Below are 23,440 nucleotides of genomic sequence, written 5' to 3' on the forward strand. Positions count from 1 at the left end.
TGAAGCTCTCAGAGGAGTTGAGCAATGTTCCCTAAGCTTCACAGTGATTAAGTGGGAAAGATGGCACATTAAATGTGGCCCAAAGCACCCCAAGACCCAAGCTCTTGACCCTCCTATTCTTTGCTTTACATCTGCATAAAGCTTTTTCTCCATTCACATGACAAACTAGATTCCAGTGTCTAAAAAGCCAAGTTGTTGTCATCATTTACCAGATGCTGGTTGACTCACTGTAGCCCACTACAGCATGACAGCCTAAGGCTTTAGCATGTGATTTTATTTCTTGTCTGATTTCTGCCCACCATGCATCTCGAGTTTCCGGTTCATCTGAAAAATAAATTTTAAATCAGTTCACTACTCAACAGCACATTGTCTTTATGAATAAGCAATGTTGAAAATAAACATATTATTTGAGATAAAGAAGTACTGCTCTACAACATTTTTAAACTTAACATCTTTAAAATGCTACTTCTCAAAAAGCATAAGATTTAACATTTTTAAATTGGTTGCTAGAAAGCAAACCACTCAGCTGTTTGCTTTATTACTTTAAGGGACACCTATAGGCATGTATTTTATTAGATACAACTTAAAATGTAGATCTAGAGTTTCCAGATTCTAACCTTCACCAAGATAATACCCTATGTCTCACCTGTGTGACTTATGTGTCACATCCATAAAGTTAATAAAAATTCTGATTTCATTCCTTTTTTTTTTTTATAATCCACTATAGTCTGGGTTTTTTCAAATACAAAGACTTGTCAATGTTTAAAGAAAAAAAAGTTGTGCTGGGTCTGTAGCTCAGTGGTGGAGCGCCCGCCTCGCACGTGTGAGGCACTAGTTTCGATCCTCAGCACCACATAAAAATAAAGTTATTGTGTCCATCTACAACTGAAAAAATATTTTTAAAAAAACGGGGAGAGAGAAAGAGAAAGCTATATGCAGCCATCCTTCTACAGAGTTGTGGGTGCTAGATCAAGTGACATGAAATAAGGGGATAGGTCAATAAAAAAAGAAAGCAAATACATCTAAAAGATTATATATATATTTGGCTAATGTATAGAAGGACAAATTTCAGATTGAACATAATAAACTTTTATATGGCTCTTTATGTCTGAGGCTGTATGCTCAGTGGTAAAGTGCTTGCCTAGCATGCGGGAGGCCTGGGTTCAATTCCTGGCACTGGAAAAAAAAAAAAAAAAAAAAGACAAGAAAAGCTTAGACTAGCAGAATTATATTTTATTGCCACAGGGAAGTCTAATATTGCTTGCAATGGAGCATTTTAAAAGTGATAGCTGTCACACATACTTCCTAATCACTTGCATTTAGCTGCAAACTATTGGTGAACAGCAGCTGCAAATTAGAGTTAAGTTTTTACCAGCAAAGATGTTAAAAACAGAACTCAACAGTCTATAATTAGCATATCCTGATTTGTTTCTTTTTGTGGCCTATTCCTATCTGGGAACAATTTGAAAACTTAATCAACTTTAAATAGGGTGCTAAGCTCTTATTGTAAAAGGTTCCATAGAAAAAGAACTATTAAAACTGAAAACCAAACAATCCAACACCACTTTCTATTTTTAAATTGCAGTATATATCCATTTCAAAATAAGTAGAGTAAGTGGAATTATACTCACTATTAAAATAGTGAAGACAGCAAAGTAAAAAAGATTAGGAAGCTTGTTATAGGTCACATTCCTATGAAGTGATTGTTTCCTCCACAGGGAGGAGAGCAGCAAAAGGTAGAAATGAGGAGATAAAAGCCAGAACTAAAAATTATGCCAGCCAGTTCTTGAATTTAAGTTTTGGATCCAAGACAGAGCTACCCTAAAACTTTCTTTCAGAAGAAAAGAAAGAATACAGACTTCAGGAAACTGAGGAAAGATCAAAGTACAAGATAAAATAAAGAAGGAAGAGAAATAGAAAAGACTACAATCTGTTAGCACTCAATACTATGAAATTAAGAAATGTGTGAAACAATTAGGAGGCCCTATTTTGCACAAATACTACATGTCAAAGTTTTTCTTCACATTCGTAACTGAAATGTGTACATAAACAGCACAGATAGACTTTCAAGCTCAAATTTGCTTTTTCTTCTAAGACATACGTGCTTGTGAACCACTCTGAACATCCATTTAACATCCTTTCCTAAAAGAGAATCTTTTATAAGACAAACAATTACTCAAGTTGTTGTCCTCATCTATCAAATTATTTCTGATGCTGAGAAAAACATATCACAAATAACAATAGATGCATAATTCAGTTTAGAAAATAAGTGTTTTCCTAAAAGACTACATGAAATAAAAAGCCCAACTTCCTTAAACTCACTATTAGAATCTGCTACTTACTTTTTAAAGCACTTGGGAAGTTTAAAATATTATTTCCTAAACCCAATAATTGTATACTATATTTTTTAAAAGAATAGATTTTCTTACATTAGGTTTGCCTACATCTATCTATACCATAAGTAACATGCAGTAGCTTCTCTGGTTTAAAAACAAATTTTACAGGAAATAATCCACATTACTTTAAAAATTAATTTTAAAAATGGAGAAAGCTACTTATTATTGTAAGTTAAAAAATATTTATTTAGAAATGGCCAACAATTTAAATGGAAAAATATGTAATAATTCCTATGAAATACGTGTAACCACATAGAATACAGAAGTTACCTTACATCAAACTTACCTTGGTATAACACATATAATAACCAGGTAATTAAACCAAACACCATGAAAGAGTCAGTGGTTGATTAAAAAAAAAAACACGGAAAAGCTGAATGCAGCGCACGCAAGTGGAGCATTCATATTCTTCTGACAAATTCACAAGCAGCCTTTATTTTGACACATGAGCCACACAACTGCACATGGGAATGCCATTATTGTATTTAATAAAGTATTTACAAGTTTAATAAAAAGCTAGAGAGTTACACAGCATGGGAGCTAAGGAAGCAAATGGTATATGTCCATATCCAGATAATTTGTTAACTTTGGTTTTTGGCTAAAGCAAAAGCTCAAGGAACGAAGGGTTTGCAAAGCAGATTCAGCATACAGGAGCCAGGAACAGTGATATTTTGGCGCATGCTTGGATCAGGTGACAGTACAGACTGAAAACTATGGCAGCTCACTGAAATGGTTACAGAAAGTAATGGCCCTAGATTCTAGGTGAAAGCAAGGCAAGCATACAGTAGGGAGCACTTAATCACAAATTAGTAATTGTATTAACAATAATAATCTATAACAAGGAACCAAAGGATGAATTTTGTGTCTATTAAATTTAGGGGTTATTTAATTATAATAAAATTAAGATTAATCAATTTATTTAATATTGAAAAAAAAATTGAAATTGATCTTAAAGCCTTTATTACACTCAGGCCAGAGATAATCCAGAGAATCCTCAAGAGTAATTATGATTAAGACTAATTTATTAAAAATAAGAATTGAGATACATCACAGTATTTAATTCTATAATAGAATTTTTAAATTTAAAAACTGCTAACTATATTTTTATAGGAAACACACTATTGAATCTGAATTGTTTTAATTCACCCTACAAAGTTAGAAAATTGAGAATCTACCATAGTAATATAAAAGCAAAACAGAGTTTGGCTCAAAAATTTATGGCAACTATACCTGCCACATATGAAACTGGATACAATTTGGTTATTTGAAGGATATACAGCTGAGATGTGTGCTCATCTTGAATAGACATTTCAAAGATATTTTAAAAAAATAATATATATACACATCTTCACTTTAAATACCATGCTCCTCCCAATAAAATATAGAATTGTTTATAAGATACCTTTTAAGAAAAATTAAAATTTAATTATTATATAAATTATATTTCACACTATTTTAAGTTTTTTTCTATGGGTCTAAACTCTTCATAGATAATATCACAAATCTTTTAATATATCCTTTTAATTGCAGGATGAGCTGAGCTCTAAATCAGTATCTCCTTGATGTCTCTTTTAGGGATAATGTTAGCACATGCAGGCCAACATCAGAATTAATTCATTTATACTACTATTACTTTCTAGAGCCCGATCACAGCTTGATATCTTGCCATCTTTTTATTATTTTATCTTATTTCTGAAGTGCAGATGAAACGGGTAAAGATTCTTAACAGTTTGTATGTCAGAAAGTAAAAAACTGGTAAACTCAACATAATGTGCCTTTATTAAACTCAATCCCTTTGAGATTTTAGGTTGGATCAAGTAAAGGTTTTAAATACAATGGTAATCTATCTCATTAAGGATAGCATGAAAAGCTATATTCCCAAATACCCGAAAGTAATATTCCAATCAATAACCTTAAGAAAGATACATTTCTCCTAATGAAAGAGAAATAAGAGAGTTTAGGTTCAAAGAGTTTATAACCTCAAACGAGGTGGGGATTAGTAATAGACTAAGAAAAGGAGTCTCATTATGGAAGGTGTCATGTGCAAATACAGAGCAATCAAGACCTAGTTAGAAATTTGGGATGTTAGGATGGTAGCTGGCATATAACCCATGTTGGACTATACTGGAGTCTTTGTTACTTGTTTAAAAAAAAAAAAATTCTGATATGTAATCTACTCAACTGTGGAATTTCACTGTTTCTATACATAGTGCAACTACATATTCATTATTCCAAAATTACGGGTAATATAGAAAAGCTCATATATTATATCGGTACATTTATGCATTCTTGAACTCTACGTTCTTCCTGAAAACTTTTTAAAATACTGACAATCAAAAGTTGCTCAACTACTTTAGGTTTAGTTTTTACACATCTGCTCATAAGTACCTCTAACATAAAATAAAAATAATAATTGCTGAGATTATCAGATGAATTCAAGTTGCAAGAGAACCTACCACCCATCTCCATTTATCTAGCACACGTGTGTGCATACACACATACACACACACACACACACACACAAACACACACCAGAAAATAGTATAAGAATTAGCCAAGACCAGGTGTGTGAAGAGGACATCTGCCTTGCAGTGTTCCTTCCCCAGCACCAAATACAGTGCTCCCTCACCTTGCAGGCACTCCACAAATATTCACTAAATAAAAAGATTTTACCAAAAATTAAAAAACAAGAAAAAAAATTTAGATAAGCAGACTGACATACATATTCTATAAATATTGTTAAAATTAAACGTTTTGTGAAAATATTCATACTTTTTTTAGTTTTTAACTAAATTTTTGCTTCCAAAATATGATGAATTTTCTAAACAAATATTTTGATAACTAACAAAAAAATTTTCTAATTTCAAACAACTATTATAAAGTTTTGCCTTATCCCTAGTAAAAATTTATTGTATAGTAAAATAAACTTAGGTATAATATGTCCTAAAATCTATGATTCGTCAAAAACATACTTTAAAATTATTTAAATATTCTCCAAAACAAAAGTTATTTAGTTTTTCATAAAATCCAACTTGTTTTTACCAATTCAGGACTTAAATGATTAAAAGCATTTCAAAAATATATAATTTCATTTTCAAGCCAGATTATATAACTATTATGTATTTCTCTCTTGCTACTTCCTGAAAAAACATCTCAGCTGACATACATCCCATACAGAAAAAGAATATAGCATATTTTCCACAACTACACTGAGACCATCACTCATTAAAAAATTTTATGTGTGACTATCCGGAAATAGTCTTTATCAAGAGATAAAGCAAAAAAGATTATGCCCATTTGAAAAACAATGGGCTGGGACTATTAATATTTACTCTACTTTTTATAGTTCAACTTTCCAATAAACTTGTGTTTCCAAGGACAGAGTCAATGGCTAACTGAAAGCTTATAATTAATTATAGGATAATCTCTCTCTCTCTCTCTCTCTCTCTCTCTCTCTCTCTCTCAGCTGAAAACTGACACTAGCTTGCTTCACTTGCCACATTCCACTCATTACCTGTCCTGTTGATTTTATATTCTCAATATTTCATTAATTTGTGTTTAAGAGTATAGATTCTGAGGCCAGGATGCTCAGGTTCACATTACAGTTCAAGTCACTTTCTAGGTGTCCATACCTTGAGGAAACTGTTCTGCTTCATTTTGATCATCTACAAAATGGGATTAGTGTCTCCCTTAGAGATTCATTTTGAAAATTAAACAACCTGCTATTATAAAGCACTTAGAAGTGTGTCTGGCACATAGTAAATTCTCAATAAAGTTAGCTCTCCTTTAAGTCTCCTTTTGTGAATCACCTGTCTCCTTATCTCTAGTCTTATTGACTATAGTCAATGATCTAATGCAAATATAACCATGGATGCCTGTTTTGTTGTTGCTGTTGCTGTTATTTTTCTGTGTGTGTGTGTGTGTGTGTGTGTGTGTGTTAACCCAGGGCTCTCTACCACTGACCTACATTCCCAGTCTTTTTTGTTTTTATTTTGAGACAGGGTATCACTAAGTTGTTCAGGCTGGCCTTGAACTTGTAATCCTTCTACCTCAGCCTCCCAAGTCTCTAGAAGACCCTGTCTTATTACTGTGTGCTTCTGTTCCTGGCATGTCACAAACAACATCTGTAAATATGCCAGAAGTCAGGGCACCTGCCTATAATCCTAATTACCCCAAAGGTTAAGGTAGGGGGTTAGCAAGTTCAAGGCCAGCTTTGGCAACTCAGTGAGGCCATTTCAAAATAAAAACTAAAAAAGGCTGAGGATGTAGCTGTGTGGAAGAACACCTCTGGATTCAATCCTTAGTACTGCCAAAAAAAGAAAGAAAGAAAGATAAGAAAAAGAATTATAAATACAGTATATTCCTTCCTAACAGCAAGATTTACCATTCCTTTCTCAAAAACATAAGAACCACCAGTTGTGGTTGGCATGCCTGCAATCCCAGTGACTTGGGAGGCTGAAACAGGAGTATTGCAAGTTCAAGGCCAGCCTCAGAGACTTATCGAGACCCTCAGCAACTTAATGAGACCCCATCTGAAAATAAAAAATAAAAAGAGCTGGGGATGTGGCTCAGTGTGTTAAGCATCCTGGTTCAATCCCCAGTACCCAAAAAAATAAATAAATAAATAAAAGAAGGGGTCAATTCTTCCTGCTCTATAAACATATTTTCTTTTACTGTAGTTAACACAAACTTAAGATAGCAAAGCAGGAAAAAAACAGGGGAATAAGCTAAACTACAGAAGATATTTTTAACTCAGTGGCAAAAGACTTAGTTAAGGATGATGTAACTACGTAAACATCATCAAAGAAGTACTGGCTGAGATACCGTTCTGCTAAATGCTGGAAGTTTTAGAACCACATACAATGTATATATTTTTTCCCTTCTGGTACTGGGGACTGAATCCAGGGGCACTTTAACACTGAACTACACCCAGCCCTTTTCATTTTTGATTCTGAAATGGGTCTTGCTAAGTTGCATAGGGCCTCACTAAATTGCTAAGGCTGGCCTCAAACTTAGAATCCTCCTGCCTCAGCCTCCTGAGCTGAGGCAAGCACCACCATGCCTGGCACAAAGTATGTATTAACTGAATATGCTGCCTACGATATAAGTCTATGAGAGTCTCCTATATATCTTTCCAATCTGAACTCAAGAATTGCCACCTCTGTAAGCCCCCTGACACCCAGTTAATCGTGTCTTCTTCATCTAGTATAACACCATACTACATTTAATAATTTTATACCTCCCAAGAATATGAGTTTTGTGAAAGCAGGGGGATTGGCAACCTTTGCCTTCTAGTATCTAGCAAATTATATGGCATAAAATAGTCATATGTCACTCAAAAATAGGGATATATATGTTCTGAGAAATGCCTTGATGGATTTTTATCATTGTACAAACATCACTACATGTACTTACACAACTAAGCTACATCATCAATTGGGCAATAATATATTTATGGACCACCATCATATACAGCCAAAAATTTATTATGCAGTGCATGACTGTATGTGCTTATGTGACATATCTACCATATTTATGAAACAGTATTGTGTGGCATAACATGCTTTCCTATATCTTTCTACATTTTAATGTTTCTTAAATGAGAATGTCTAATAATTAATAAGTATACTTAATGTAGTATCATTTCTTTTTCCTTTCTCTTGGAAGGCTACAATGTATCACATGACACATGATGTCAGAGAATCCTGGAAATTCATTATGAAGGAACAATTCTAGCAATAACAAAAACAATACTAACAATTACTTTTCTAACTAACAAGTTCAATTTTGATTTTCTATTATAATATAAAATAGCAACAGCTAAACAGTCCCAAATTACATAGGATACATAAATGATTTGAATATATATTTACCAAAAACATCATATTTTCTTCAGAATTATCAAGTGCTTTTTCCTGAACTAATATCAAAACCAACCTTATTTATGAAGATGTACCAGCTATTACAGGCAAATCCTAATGCCTCATCAATGAGATGAGAACAATTAACTGAAAATATCATTGGTATGTTCTTTTAACATTCATTAATATATCTATATTTTTTCTTCATATACTTCTCACCTGGCATTATTTTAAATGATGGCAAGATATATTCCTTCCTCAACCATGTTTCTTTTTGTCAAACTCTGTAATTCTGCTTACATGAAATAATGTCCCCATGTCTACAAGATTTAATTTTGCCTTTCCCACTTTTTAAGACTGTTCTATCATTTGACCAACATATATCTCACCCTGAACACCTCTGACCTTCCTTAAACTATTAAAGATCAATGCACTAAATGTATTTTTTAAACACAACCTTGTTCTCTACCCACTGTACTAAACTGAACATATTTTTAAAATGTATAGCTTCTATGAAATAAATCCAACAAGATATTTCTAAGTTTCTCATTAAAAGTTAATTATAGAATACTACACTAAAAATGGTAATTTTAATTAAAATCAATGACAGCATGATGGTAAAAACATGAATAGAAAATAGAGGCAATTTCCCTAAAGATTTACCAATTGACACCAGTCTACTTACTGTAAAGGTTGGACCTAATCAGATTGTTTAGCAGATTGAATTATGATAAATCTACATGATGAATATGACTTGCTTCAGAATCAAACATGCATTACTTACATTAGAGTTTATCTCTTGGACTCCTACAAACTCAAAAGGTTTATAATATTGAAAAGATTATGGGATATTATCTAAAATACTAAGCCCTTTGGTGTTTTTGATTTTCTGTAAGATATACTTTTGGACCCAAAGAACTGAAATTTTTCTTTAGGCAAAATATCAGCTTTGATACAGAATTAAAATAGTTCTATAATTAAATTTAATTCTAAGATAGTAATATAAAGTTTAGATGTTTATATTAGTAAGAGAATATGCTTTTTTCAAAAAGAATTGACTGGTTCTGACTCTAAACCACATCATCAGCTGTAAAGTTCTCTTAGTTTGATTTCTTGAAAAGCTATAAACTATATCAATATTTAAATGGCTCAAAAAGAAAAATTATATTCTCATATGGAAGGAGAAGGAGGAAATGTTATAGAAGCTGTTAATCTCCAAAGAAATCTGCTCTTGAATTGCCAAATTTTGGAACAGTTCTAGAATTATAAATAAAAATGCTAACAATTACATTTTTTAGAACTTTAGAAAACACTAAGTATATTCCACTCATATCTATATATGCAGTGTAAGTCTACTTTTTAAAAGATTTATCAAATTAGTCATATATAGTTATGAATTAACAAATATTTGCTTAATCATAAAATTAATGCCTGTATAATCTCCCTGATATGAAAATTGTCCAAAATATATAATTTAATTCTCATTTGAAAGTTAGTCACAAAAGAAAAGTCATTCATAATTTATGGTATTTCTATGGTTTTAATTAATTCATTTTAGTTAACACATTTTTATATCTGCATTTCCATGGAAATTACAAGTTATTACATATGTATTGCAGAATATATCTTTGTAACTGAATTGATATTAAACCTATTTAATCTAGAACACTTCTAAAAACTTCACTGAGCTGCCATAATTTTTGTCAGCATATGTAGTACTGAATGACCATTAAAATACCTGAATTGAAACTATTCCAGTCTAGTAGTTTGTAAGATCTTGTGTTACCCATAATTCCGACAAAGGCTGAGTTCAAAACAGCAAATTAGTAGATCAGTTTTAGGTGGAGAATAGTAGGATAAAACAAACAAAAAAAAAAACTATAAACAAAAACACAATTGACAATACCACTCGACAGGAACTGGAAAGACAGACAGCAGAGTTAATAAGAAGTAGAAATAGAAAGGAAAGAAGAAGCATGATATAGTAAACTAACATTAACTAGTCTAATTGTTTAAGTTAATTACCTTGATTTTTTTTAAACCACCCCATTCTTCACCTTTATGCTCCTGTTTACTTAATAGTTAGCAAAGGAGAAAGTTCAAAAACAGAAAATTGCCAAATAATCCAAAGAGTTTGGTAGGTGGTAGTGCTTCTAAAATATTATTTTTTTCCTTGTATACTGAGAATGAAATAAAAATTTCCAATATTCACTAGTCAAAAAATAGCTAAAAGATTAACTTGAGGGTGAAAACAGTATTTTCAACATTGACACATATATATCACTACCCAAGTTTCTATTAGCAGAATGACTTAGTGTTACAAAATTACTACATCGTCATTATAGTAGATGCTAATCCAGAGTTTAATTTTCTCAACAAATTAACATTTTTTCATAAAAAAATATTTAAGCAGTTTAGTGATTAACAAATGATCTTAAGTAAATGTTCCTTTTTAGTGTATAATACATACATAAAACAATCCAATGAATGATATTTTAAATCAAAGTAAGATACTATTGAAATCATTAGAATATATAATTGACATGTATTTAACTAAAAGGAAAAAAAATGAAAATGTAACTCATACACCATTGAAAGCATTTATATGTATATGCCTATAGTCTTTTGGGAACAGTCCATTAATAACTGAAGAATTTCTATACCTGAACTGAAAAACTATTCTGAAAGTGGGGAGAAAGGAGGAAACTGGTGACTGCTAATTAGGACACAAAAAAACATTCTGTAACAGGATTCTCATGTTCTTCACTGGACCTAGATTCTTACAGTTGTAACAAAGCTATAATAAATTGCCAGGTCTGATAACCCCCCTCAAAAAAACAGTCTTTTGTTTAAAAATAAATAAATAAATAAGTGGCATTTAAAACACACCTCTACATGTAAGTTTATTTAAGTAAACTTTGTTCTCCCAGACTCTACCATTTATTCAGAGTACATGGAAGCAACAAAATAAAATAAAAATGTTTTCATTTTAGAAGATATTACCAATGACTGAAAATAACCTTAAAGCTGTTTTTGGAATCTCATTAGTAGATACCATCTATTAAAATACTGGAGTCAAAAATCCATAGAAATATAGGTGACTAGCATTGTGTCACCCAATTAATGTCACGTACCTTAACTAGTATTTCCTTAAACTTTCCAAAAAATTCAAAGTCCTAAACACAAAGATATAGAACTTGACAGTCCCCAATATCTTACTACCATAAAGTAGCATTAGTCTTAATTTTTCTCTAAGAAACAAAGAATACACAAATACTACAAAGAAGAAAAGTTCTTAAATTAACCAAAAAAAAAAACAATAAGAAATGGGGAAAAAATAAACCAAAGAAGAAAAAGAAAAGACTGGTGCTTAAAGCCGTATTTGCTAAGCTTCTGAATTAAGTAGACCCAGCTAGCACTTCTTCTCTGAGTAGTATTCAGGGTCCTGAATAATTGCATCCTCTCTGAAATTAACTCACACAAAATGAAAGCACGCAACATGGATTAAATATTGAAAAAGCTGAAAGAATGGTAATGCTATAAATCCTCAAAATCATTATCTGCAATGTTTTCCACCCAATAATTTTAAAGGATTCTACTTTTTTTCATAGTTCTCAGTATAAGCATCACAAAGATATTACTTCCCAGAGTGACAAATTAAAACTTTCAAAAATATGTATGTACAGATGCCAAATAAGAATACTAATATAACTTCAGGTTTAAAATATGTCATCAAAATTAGTGACTTGAGCAAATGATTGAGCATCTAGATAATGAGAGATGCAAAAATACATTCCATATGTAAGTTCCTACCATTTCTCATGCTTATTTTAGATTTAGAAAAATGACCAGAGTATTTCTAATCTAAGGGCCTGAAATTACTGGGGCTTTGATGACTATCTTCTTTAATAATTATGGTCCCATGTTTTAAAGTGAGCTACTATTCTCATTTGTTCATTTACATAGAACAAATAGTTACAAAAAAGAAACCAAAAAACCAAATATTAGTTTGTTCTTGTTCTTTTTAATTTTTAGATACTGTACACAATATTTAAAAGGATACCTCTTTTTAGAAACAAAGAAATTAATGATAAAAACATATTGCTAGTAAAAAGAATTAACATCTTAAATTAATGACCATAATGGTCAAATTGTAAAAATTTTCTATCTTCCCCTGTCAAAGAAAATTGCTGATTCAAAAATCATTTAGGAATTTCCTTAGCCAAAAATAAATCAAGATGTGCTTGTTTTACATAGAAAAGTAACTAACATATACTTTTACTGAGTTTGATCATTTTTTAATGAAGATTACTACAAATATTTTAAAGTAACATGTGCCAGTTTATACTTTCTTTTCATTTTTTCTTTTCAGATAGATTTGGTCCATAAAACATAAAAATCAGTTTTAATAAACAGAATTTAAATAAAGGAAAGCAGTAAAAGCAAGAACATACCAGGATTGTGGATACGATCCAAAAGTTTCACAGAACGTGCACTAACAACACCTCCAACGTGCACAAGGAATCCAGGAGGAAATGCAGTCAGGGTAAAAAATGGAAATTCCTAGTAGAAAGAAAGGGAAAAAATATAACTGTCCACATGTGAAGTATAAAAAATTTGTTTATTAAATACATTCTATACATTAAAATAAAAAGCTATCCATTATACATTACAAATATTTTGTAATTAAAATTTTCCACATACACAATATTAGGCAGACTCCAAAGACCCTTTTTTATCAAATCTCATTGTGAAAAAAATGTTTTTAAGAGTTCAAACATGAGACATCTGGAAAGCACATTTCCTACTCTAGTACAATTTTACAATGAGATGAGAGAATAAGCCAACCCCTCTATTCCATTATCTATTTACTGCCCTCTCAAGCACATCCACAATATAAGATACTGGTAAGGATTCCAAAGGCTTGGGGAAAGAGACCTGAAAGAAAGTGGGATGAATGGAGGGGGAGTAAGAGGATGAGCAGTGTGGATTAAGAGGAATGAGAAAGGAAAAAAACAAATTCCAAGTCAAGGTGTGCAAAGCATCACAGTGTGGAAATATTTACTATCCTCACTCTGTCAGCAACAGTAACAACTGCAAGTACTTAAACATATATTAAGAAAAGAGGAGGACTGACATTGTGGCTCAGTGGTGGAATACTTGCCTGGAACGTGTGAGGTCCTGGGTCTGATCCCTAGCACCATAAGCGGGGGTAGGGGGAAGGGCAAAAAGCAGAGGTATGGAGAATATGTGATAAAAATATGTAGTAAGAGTTAAGGAGGCAATACCATTCCACAAGGTCTTCCAAACTTTATTCTCCCCTTTTCTCTTAAGGACAGAAAACCTCTCAACTTGAGAGACAAGGAGAAAAACTCAAAAGAGAAATGAAAAAGTAGGGAAAGGACATTTATAGGCATGTACCCAGAGCGGGTACAGTGTACATGCCTATAATCCCAGCAACTCTGGAGGCTGAGAAACGATTGCAAATTAGAGGCCAGTCTGGGCAACATAGTGAGATTCTCAGCTATTTAGAGAAACCCTATCTCAAAACAAAAAATACAAAGGACTGGGGATGTAGCTCAGTGATAAGGTACCCCTGGGTTTAATCCCCAGCACCAAAGAAAGAAAAGAAAAGAAATTACACCCAGGAATTAGTTGGCTGCTCAAACATACAGGCCCCCTTCACATTATACAAAATGGAGGCAAGTAATGGGAATTTGTTATCTGACCTGTCTGGCTAGAAAATAGATGAATGTAGCTCCCTCAACCAAAAGTCATTTACCAGTAGCCTCAACTATTTTTGAATGTAACAGATCTGGAAATATGCAAAACAAAGCTCTTAATAGTCAAAAGAACTATCAGAGCTACAAGTATTAAAGTTCATGCAGTTTTATTCATAGGGGATCTCTCCACAGATGGTATTCACTGTTATATATAGTAGTTACATAGTTATATATGTTAGGAATGTATAATTCTAAAATTTATATTATTTTCTAGACCATGGCAGATTAAATACAAAAAATAAAACAGAAGGGACAGAAAAAGATACAAAATACTGCTACAAGCAGGCACATAAAATAGCAGCAAGATTTCTGACTGGCTGCTTAAAGCATAGAGAATACAAACTCACATAAGCATAATTCACAAAACATAGCAATCCGGAATCATTTAACATAAAGGCAAACAGTCCTGCACACATCAGTAATCCATGAAAGTAAAGTATAAAAAATGTATGTGTGTGTATATTTAAAAAAAAGTTGGTCAAAATTTAGAGGAAATTATTAATATACGAACAACAAGTAATACATTCCACTATTGTCATGTATGTAAGAAATAAATTAAAAAAAAAAAGAAGAAGAAGAGGAGCAAGAAAAGACAACCTTATGTAAGAAAAGAGTAAAAAACAAGGTTATGGAATTGCTTAGGTTTGGTCCAAATAACAGACAGAGGGAAAGAAGGGAAGAGGATAGAGGGGGCATATATCACTTAAATATATCATAAACTATTTAGTTGGAATACACATCATCATCATCATCATCATCATCAATTTTTTAAAATTTATATATATATTAGTTGTCGGTGGACACCCAATACCTTTATTTTATTTTTATGTGGTGCTGAGGATCAAACCCAGTGCCTCATAAATGTTAGGCGAGCACTCCACCACTGAGCCACAACCCTAGCCCAATGAGCTATGATGCCAGCTCATTAATGTAAGTTTTAAATGACATGTATAGGTGAGCTTATGTTATTAAAAATGTTAGTATTTTCCATAATAAGTTGGGTCTTTAGGTTTGTCCCTTCTCTGTGCACCACCCCCTCCCCCAATTAGGAAAATTGAGATTCTAAAAGTACCTCAAAATACATGAGGTATGTGATGGTCCCAAAGAACAAAAAAAAAATACTTTACACTTAATCTTTATACTTAAGTCTTTTACATATCTAAATGACAGACACTGAAAATAATTTTTTTGAAACTAAATGGAAAACTGCTTTCTTCTAAAGCTAAAAAGTAAATTAGGTAAATTTACACACATTGGAAAACATATGCATATAATATTTTAGATAAGTACTAAAAGTATGAACTTAAATGATTTCTCTATTCAGGACTTTTTAGTCTTCTCCCCAAATTTTGGGAGATTAGATAAAGGAATGAGAGGGAAAGCAACACTCTAGAGCAGAAGGATAGTAGTAGTGGCTGCCCTCCGAAACATGAAGGCTCACTGCCAACTTAAGCTCTAACGTGTCACTCAATTAGCAAACCAATTCACCTTAAAATACAGAACTTAACCTATTGGAAGCAAAAATGTCACTGTTGAAGCTGGAGTTGTGGCTAACAGGTAGAGCACTTGCCTAGCACGTATGAGGCACTGAGTTCAATCCTCGGCACCACACAAAAATAAACAAAATAAAGGTATTGTGTCCATCTACAACTAAAAAAAAAAAAAAAAAAAAAAAATTTAAAGTCAGTTAATCAAAAGTCCATCTTCAGACTATTCTCTAATTAGAAGAGTTACTCTAAGTACCTATCATCTCCATTACATCAGCACAGACTGCTGTTGCACATTTACACTTGCTCTGTGGGAAGGATGTCAAAACTATGCTTTATAGTCTCTCCCATTCCCTGAGAGAAGGGTCTATTGTTTCCAGGTTTAGATGAAAAACTGAGGTCATGAGGACCTTTGATTGATATACTGCTTCTGAACAACAAACCTCATCATCTGGTTCCCCTGTTATTTCTGGTTAAAACACTGAGTGAAAGACTTGATTTGAATCTATAGTTTGTTCATTCCACTCAACAAATTTATAGATTTTTTTCTTCCACTGAAAGGACAGTTTCCTTAAATGAGCCAAGCACACCCTGCTTTCAAAGCCTAAATGTGAATTTTAGCAATCATAGAAGATATTTTCTCTAGAAGTCTTTATATTTAAAGGATCTTTCCCTGTGGTCCCGACATGGATTTTACTTGATGCTTTGGCATAAGCCATATGTATGAAGCATAAAAATATTTAACAGTGTATGATTAAAGATAGGCTGGTTGAAAAATCAATAAAACATGATTATTTTCAAAAGATTTAAATGGAATTTTTCAAAAAGATATACAAATAGTTTTTAAAATCATATACTCTTTTTATTACCAAGAGAATTTTTCTAGATATAAAACTCCATGCCAGATTCCTACAATAATTTATTGTACAATTTTAACCTACTTTTAAAAGATTATAAATCAGGGGCTGGGGTTGTGACTCAGTCGTAGAGCACTTGCCTAGAATGGGCAAAGCCCTGGGTTCGATCCTCAGCACCACAAAAAAATAAATAAGTAAAATAAAGGTATTGTATCCAACTACAACTAAAAAATAAATATTAAAAGATTACTAATCACCAGAAGACAGTGTTTTATATCAATGTTTCTCAAAGTATGTTCCTCATAAATAGGTATTTTAGAAGAAGATTCCATGATAAAATATATTTGGGAAATACTGAGTTAAACTAAGTTAACTAGGTTTTTATACTATAGAAAATTATACACCCCAGAACCTAAAAAGTAACTTGGTTTTTTTTTTCCTCAACTTAAATATAAATAAAACTTTTACTTTAATTTTTCATCTCCCAATAACCTGGCATCTATTGCCAAGATCTCTTAACGTTTGTATAAGAAAACAATATTTTTATTTTTAAATAAATTAACCTATTAAATGAGGTTGGGCAGTGAAGTATCTCTTTAAATAAAATTTGAAAGGGAGATTTAGCGAAGAATAGAAATGAGTATTTTTTAAAAAACAATATTCAAAATGATATAAGACACATCTAAACAAATGGGAAGATTCTTCATACTTCTGTACAAATTTTTCCCAAAACAAAAGCCATTCTAGATATACGAAGCTCTGGGTTTGATCCCCAAAACTGCAAAAGCCAAAAACTATACTAATGGCAGCACAGGTGAAAGACAAAGTCAACAACCATGAAGTTTTGTTATTTATTATTCATACAGGGCAGAGAAGTAGTCTTGTAAACTTAAGTAACTACCACTGCATAACAAATGATATAGATGTACTACCACAGCAGTTACACACCCAGCTTTTACAAAATCATAAATGAAAACTAGAGTTCTCAACACCTTTCCTTTTAATTACATGAAGATTGTTCAGTAATGTATGCCCAATGTGTTAATGTGCCAAGATTCTAAGAATGTTTAAAAGCACATTTAAAAAGAGATTCATGCTAATTAAATCCAAAATGATTTTCATTAATTTTTCCCCTTCAAGTGAAACAGTTTTAAAGGTTCTTAAAATGGACAAGGCATATAATACAGACAAAATTCATTATATCCAAATTTAAGGCAACCTAAGTTTTTCTGTTGATGTGAATTCTAGAATGGTAATTTGATTACAAGAAATCATATACCAATATGAAGGACTTTGTAGAGAACACAAAAACAGGAAGAGGCAGACATAAGAGTATTCTGGCCTAAAAAATGACCTGCTTCTCTTCCATGTTTTAGTGTTTTGCTGTATTTGGTTTTAACATGTGATTTAAATGTATGGATGAACCTTTTGGTGGTAGCAGGTGGTATGCTTCTGAGATGTGAGAGTGGCTGAAAGGTGCTGCTCAACCGGGTATAAAGCAAAGAACTGGATACAGCTCATCGTATGGGTCTGCTCAATTCAGCTCTGCTGTTCCTGTCCTTGTCTAAAAGGTAAACTGTGCACACATGGATACCTTCAATATGAGGAAAAATAGCCTAGAAAAAGAAACTCTCTTATTATTGTAATAAGAGAATCTGAAAAACATTGTTCTCAACAGTCAAAGTGTAGGAAAAAAAAAAAAAAAAAAAACCTTTGTTTTATAAAACGCATCCTTTCACAGGTTATTTACTATGCTTCACCTTTTTTTCTCCCAAATGTTGGCATAAAAGATAATAAAGAAAATTCTATACATGTTTATAGCTTCCAAATCAAACATAATAAAAGCTATGAAACTGTGTCTTAAAATAATTGACATAACACATAAAATCATGCACTGTATTAGTAGAAAAAAAAGAACATGAGCCTAATGGAGCTATTAAATTAAAAAAAAAAGTTGCATTATGGAAAAGAAAAAAGCTGGCAACATTTGTTAAAAGCTTAAACAAAACTTAAATGACTGAGATTAAAACTGGAAAAGCTTCTAATATAAGAAATAGGCTCTCACACATGTTTGGAAACATACCCGCCTTCTACAGAACCTATGAGGCGATCCTCCCTTAGCAATGAAGTTTATAAAAAAGAGAGAGAGAAAAATCATCCAAAAACTATAACTACTCATTTTCCCACTCAACCAATGCAAGTAAACATTAAACATAACAATCAAAATAGATGTATTATATTAATGAAACACTATATTAATCTGTAAAATTATGTAGAAAATATACATTTCTTATCTCTCAGAGGTTGACCACTGATAAAAAATAATTTTGTTAAGTAAAAATATTACTAAAGAATTGTTTTTAATAAATGCTACTGATATATTGTTTCTTCAAAAATGTTATTTCTTTATAATTTTAATGACAAAATTAAAAATGACTTCAGTATTCAATGGATATTTCTTTAAAATATTTCTAATAAATAATTAGAGGAAAACATAAAATAGTTACAGAATTACTCCAAGTCAAAAGTAAATATTCATACACAAGTTGGATTTCAAAACTATAATATTTTCAGATATGACCAAAAACAGTTTGGTTTTGGAAAGTAAATATGTACACAGAAGCATAAGATCATAAGTTCATATTAACAGTGTAAGAATAAGAATATCTGGTAAATCTTACCCTCTGCTCCAATGCTGACTGTGTCTGTTGTCTTAAAAGAGCTTTAAATGGCCCCCCTTCTTTTCCAGCACTACCACTGCCCATTCCTACAGAACATTAGCACATAAATAACAACCAAAAAATCCAACTATAGAAACAGAAAGTATAATTGCATTCAACTTCATAAATCTCATGAGTCAAAATATAAAATGATCCACACATTTAAAGTATTCAAGATGGCAACTAAAGCATATGTTTTACTCTAATAGACTGGCAAAATTTTCTTTGGAAGCAAGATGTCAAAGTTCTGATCATGGTTAGCTTTAGACTCAATGTGTTTTAAGAATTATGAAAAGAAATTATGTTAAAGATGATAAATATTTGTATAAATAAAATAAAAATCATCAAAATGATAATTATTATTATGCTAACAATTTAAGAACACTAAAACAAAGAGAAATAGTAAGTGTTTGACTAAGAATAAATACAGAAAAGAAAAATGCTGAGATCACTAAAAATATCCCAAAATTCTCTAAAGAACATGAAATCTAGGTAATTTTTAAATTTAGTATATTTATTTTCTGATAACTTCCCATTTCTAAACATAACATCATATAAAATGGTATTATTTTGATATATGTCAACATTCATTCCAAAAAATAAAAAGAAATTTTTTGGAAAAAAAAAAAAACAAAACTCAAAAGTCACAGAAATGTAATAGACACATTACAAATGTACATAATTATGGATGTAAGAATTATATTTCCCAAGCTCGTATCTGTATTTTTTAAAACTTAATTTTAAATTTCTTTTCCTATCTTATTTTATTGTCTTGAAAGAACCACTGGATAAACTATGATCCATGAAAGCAGGAGATGGGTGAGAACCCAGGATTCTACAGATTGGAATTCATCCCACCCATTTCAAACTGAAAATGCATACCTTCAAATTTACTACAAAAACTTAAAAAGGAGCTAATTTAATTTTACATTTTTAGCTGTTCTTGGATAAGGAAACAAAGATTAGCATGTGTATAGTCCCATTCTGTTCTTTAAAGGTAAAAAGTAAATTCAATTTTCTTAGATTAACCTAAACATTTTTAAGAGACTATACAACGCTAAACAGAAATTAAACTAAGATCTTTATATGAAGCATATTAAAAGCCATAAAATAAAATGTAAATTTGTAGTGACAAGGAAAAAATCAAAAAATATAGAATAATTTGATTAATGCAATGATCAGAAAAAAAATGGATAATTAAAGAATATCACCAAAATGAGACTTAAACTGATTCAAACAGAATAATTTACTAATGTAACCATATGGTTTAGCAATGAGATGATACAGGTCCAACGTGAACAGAATTGGTATGTAGGGAAGAAAGTAAAGCATCTAAAACAGAAATGCTAGTACTAAGAACTTAAATAATTATTGTGAACAGCCAGATCTATGTCATTAGACATAAACTTTTTTTAATGTATAAAATAATTTACCAAATATTCGTAATTATCCATCAAGTAATGCTCAATTATATCCTATGATAAATCTAATTGTTCAACTCTTTATCAGTAAAAAAAATAATAGAAATACATCCTGTAAAAATATGCAATAATTCTTTATAGTATGAAATAATTAAACTTTTTCAAAGTTTAAAGGGATTAAAAAGCTGACATAATGTGATCCTACCAGAAGCAGCCAGGAACAGCTCTTCACTGAAAGAAACACTTTTCCTCAGAACTGGGCTGACAAGGCTAGAATGATGAGGGGTAAGGCTAGATTCCGAGAGGAGGAGACAGGACTTTTTAAGATGAAGGGAACCACAAGAGAGAGAGGGGGAGCTGGGACACAGGTAAATCCTAGGTCCCTGTGGGTAAGGTGCTGTGGAGGAAAGTAGCAGAGAAAAGATGCAGATTCAGAAGATGATCAGGAAACACAGGATAAGGAAAGCAATGATGAAGCAGCAAACATAACAGTAAAAATGAATTTTAAAATGTATAGACAAGTTATACTAAGCATATGAAAAGTCACTAGCAAAACTGTCTATCCAATATAATACAAATAAAAGGTATATTCTAAAACTTAAATGAAAACCTTTCAAACTCTACATTCTTTTAAAAAAATTTTAATGACTGAGGATTTAATGCCATTTTAATCATTTTTGTCTTACTTTTAACTGACTTCTTCAAAATACTTAAATTACCTACCCTTTTCTTGTTTATGAATTCAAAGGGTTAAAGTGTACCACATTTCAAAGTGTTAAAGCCTGAAACTTGTTGCCTCAACTATAAACACTTATTTAAAGTGGTAAAGTACAGTATTTTTAAATTTTACTAGCTAATATAAAAGATAGCACTGTGGGTATTTGAATTGAATATCTACTTTAAAAAATAAAATCAAATGGCACCATATTAGGTGTAGGCAATTGTCATTATTAATCTAAAATAAATACCAACTTTCTTCTGTACAGCTTTGAGATATATTAATACTTTTCTTTTTTCTCTAAAATTGTTCACACTTTAATCTGATCACAGTACTGTGTGAAGTACGGATATTTGAGCCTCATCAGGGTCCAATAACCTCTGGATCACAGAAACTATACATAGCTAGCTACCTGATTAAAAAAGAAAAATTTAGTTCAAGTCAGGTGTCGAATTAGTATTCTAACACTAGCATTTGAAAATCCCACTCTTATTAGTTGACTACTTGGGGAAAAAAATAAAGCCTCATAAAATGTCATAAGTTAAAATTTACAGAAATAGTTAATTTTTTTTTTAAAAAAAGAGGAGACCTACCAGAAAAAACAAGCAAGAACATTAATTATAAACAACAAAAAACAACTTTTTCTATCTAAGCTTTATTACTTTTGTTCTACTTTTGTCTTCCCAGTTAGTAATGATAAATCAATTATAATCAGATTATCTCATTCCAGTATTTCTCAAGATACTTATTCTACATATGGATAAATTAGAAGGCAGAAAAGCATGACAAACATGCTGAATTATAGTTCTAGGAATTTTAAAACAATTTTAATTTTACCAAATTACTTCTCTATGAAAAACAGAATGCTCCTCAGAACTATTCAGATATCTAAGGGCTCATGCTAAGGCCAAGAAACTAAAAACCGCTAATATTTTATAAATAAGCTATTGAGGTAGTAAATATTTATGGGCAAACAAACTGTATTTAGAGCAAGCTTACACACGAAAATTAATACTTCATTTGTAAATAAATTTTTAAGTACTAATAATACAAAAAGGTTGTCATTGCTAATACTGTTAATTGCCTATCAGTTAAGAGAAGCATGGTTCAACTGATTTATATCTTAACAATCTGCTTTAGTAGGCATAGACTTTAGAAACAAAAAGCCAAGGAAATACTCTCAAAACTCTATGTGATATGGCAAAGGAAAATAATAGATAAGAGTATTGAAAAGTGGCCTGGAATACAAAGTTAGTGAAAAAAAGCTTCAAAAAGTATCCTTTAAATACTATCCTAAGTCTGTCTAATTCTGATTGTCATGAATATGAAGGCCAGACTCTCCTATTCTTTATTTAAAAAACATTTTTTACTGTACTTTGAGTGATTCAATTTTTATAGCATAAATATGGTTAAAATGTCACATTCCAAAGCATCCATTATAGTCAAATACTATCTTATTTTTAGATGTTTGTTCATAAAGTCAGTCATCTCTTAGCTCTGCAACAGACCGATCCAGGATAAGCACCACCACCACACCCAATACCAAAATCCACAAATGCTCCAGTTCCTTACATAAAATGCAATCATATTTGAATACAGCCTGTGTACATACTATGCATTTTAAATCATCTTTAAATCATCTTTATAATACCTAATGCAATGTAACGTAAATAGCTGTTAGCAATATTGCTTAGAGAAAAATGACAATTTTTAAATCTGTACATGTTTAGCATAGATCCAATTATTTTTCAAATATTTTTAATCTATGGTTGGTTGAATTCAGAAGTGGAACTCAGGAAAATGAAGAGCTTAATGTATATGTAAAAATAAAGTTATTATCAAAAGAAGTAAGTCTATAATTATCTTTATGTTTTAATGACATTTATAAAAAATAGAAATTAAAGCTATGAGCTTTAAAAAAAAAAAAAAGTCCTTTCTCTATAAGTAGCACTGGTTTGGAATTAGCTTTCTTTTCATTGTTTTCACAAAATCTGGGATCATTTTATAAATTTCTTTTCTAACACAAAAGTAAGTCTATTAAAGATGGTAAGTTTAAAAGTAATACAAATAAGAACTATACTTTAATCAATCTGATGGGAAAACTGCCAGACAAAAATACTATTTACAAAAATTATAAACTGTTAAATGTTTTAACTTATTTTTAATTTTCCTTAGAAATAACAATAATTTAATGCTT

The 23,440-nt window shown here is 31.3% G+C and overlaps 1 protein-coding gene across 24 annotated transcripts in view; it reads right to left on the minus strand.

Moving 5' to 3' along the window:
* The window catches only part of C2cd5 (C2 calcium dependent domain containing 5), a 94,184-nt gene that overhangs the window by 42,515 nt on the left and 28,229 nt on the right, over nt 1-23,440 (minus strand). For 8 of the 24 annotated variants that reach the window (XM_058576157.1, XM_058576154.1, XM_058576160.1 and 5 more), the window contains 3 exons: nt 19,066-19,151; nt 12,712-12,820; nt 210-324 (listed from right to left, as the gene is read on the minus strand). In XM_058576157.1, the coding sequence (XP_058432140.1) occupies nt 210-324; nt 12,712-12,820; nt 19,066-19,151 (310 nt within the window). Of the gene's footprint in view, nt 1-209; nt 325-9,995; nt 10,062-12,711; nt 12,821-18,467; nt 18,501-19,065; nt 19,152-20,730; nt 20,923-23,440 lie in introns of all 24 variants that reach the window. The other 16 variants (XM_058576148.1, XM_058576146.1, XM_058576144.1 and 13 more) reach the window with 7 other exon arrangements.

This window comes from Marmota monax, unplaced genomic scaffold (assembly GCF_021218885.2).
Source record: "Marmota monax isolate L192 unplaced genomic scaffold, Marmota_monax_Labrador192_F-V1.1 WCK01_AAM20220418_F8-fsc00012, whole genome shotgun sequence".
NCBI classification, from domain to species: domain Eukaryota; kingdom Metazoa; phylum Chordata; class Mammalia; order Rodentia; family Sciuridae; genus Marmota; species Marmota monax.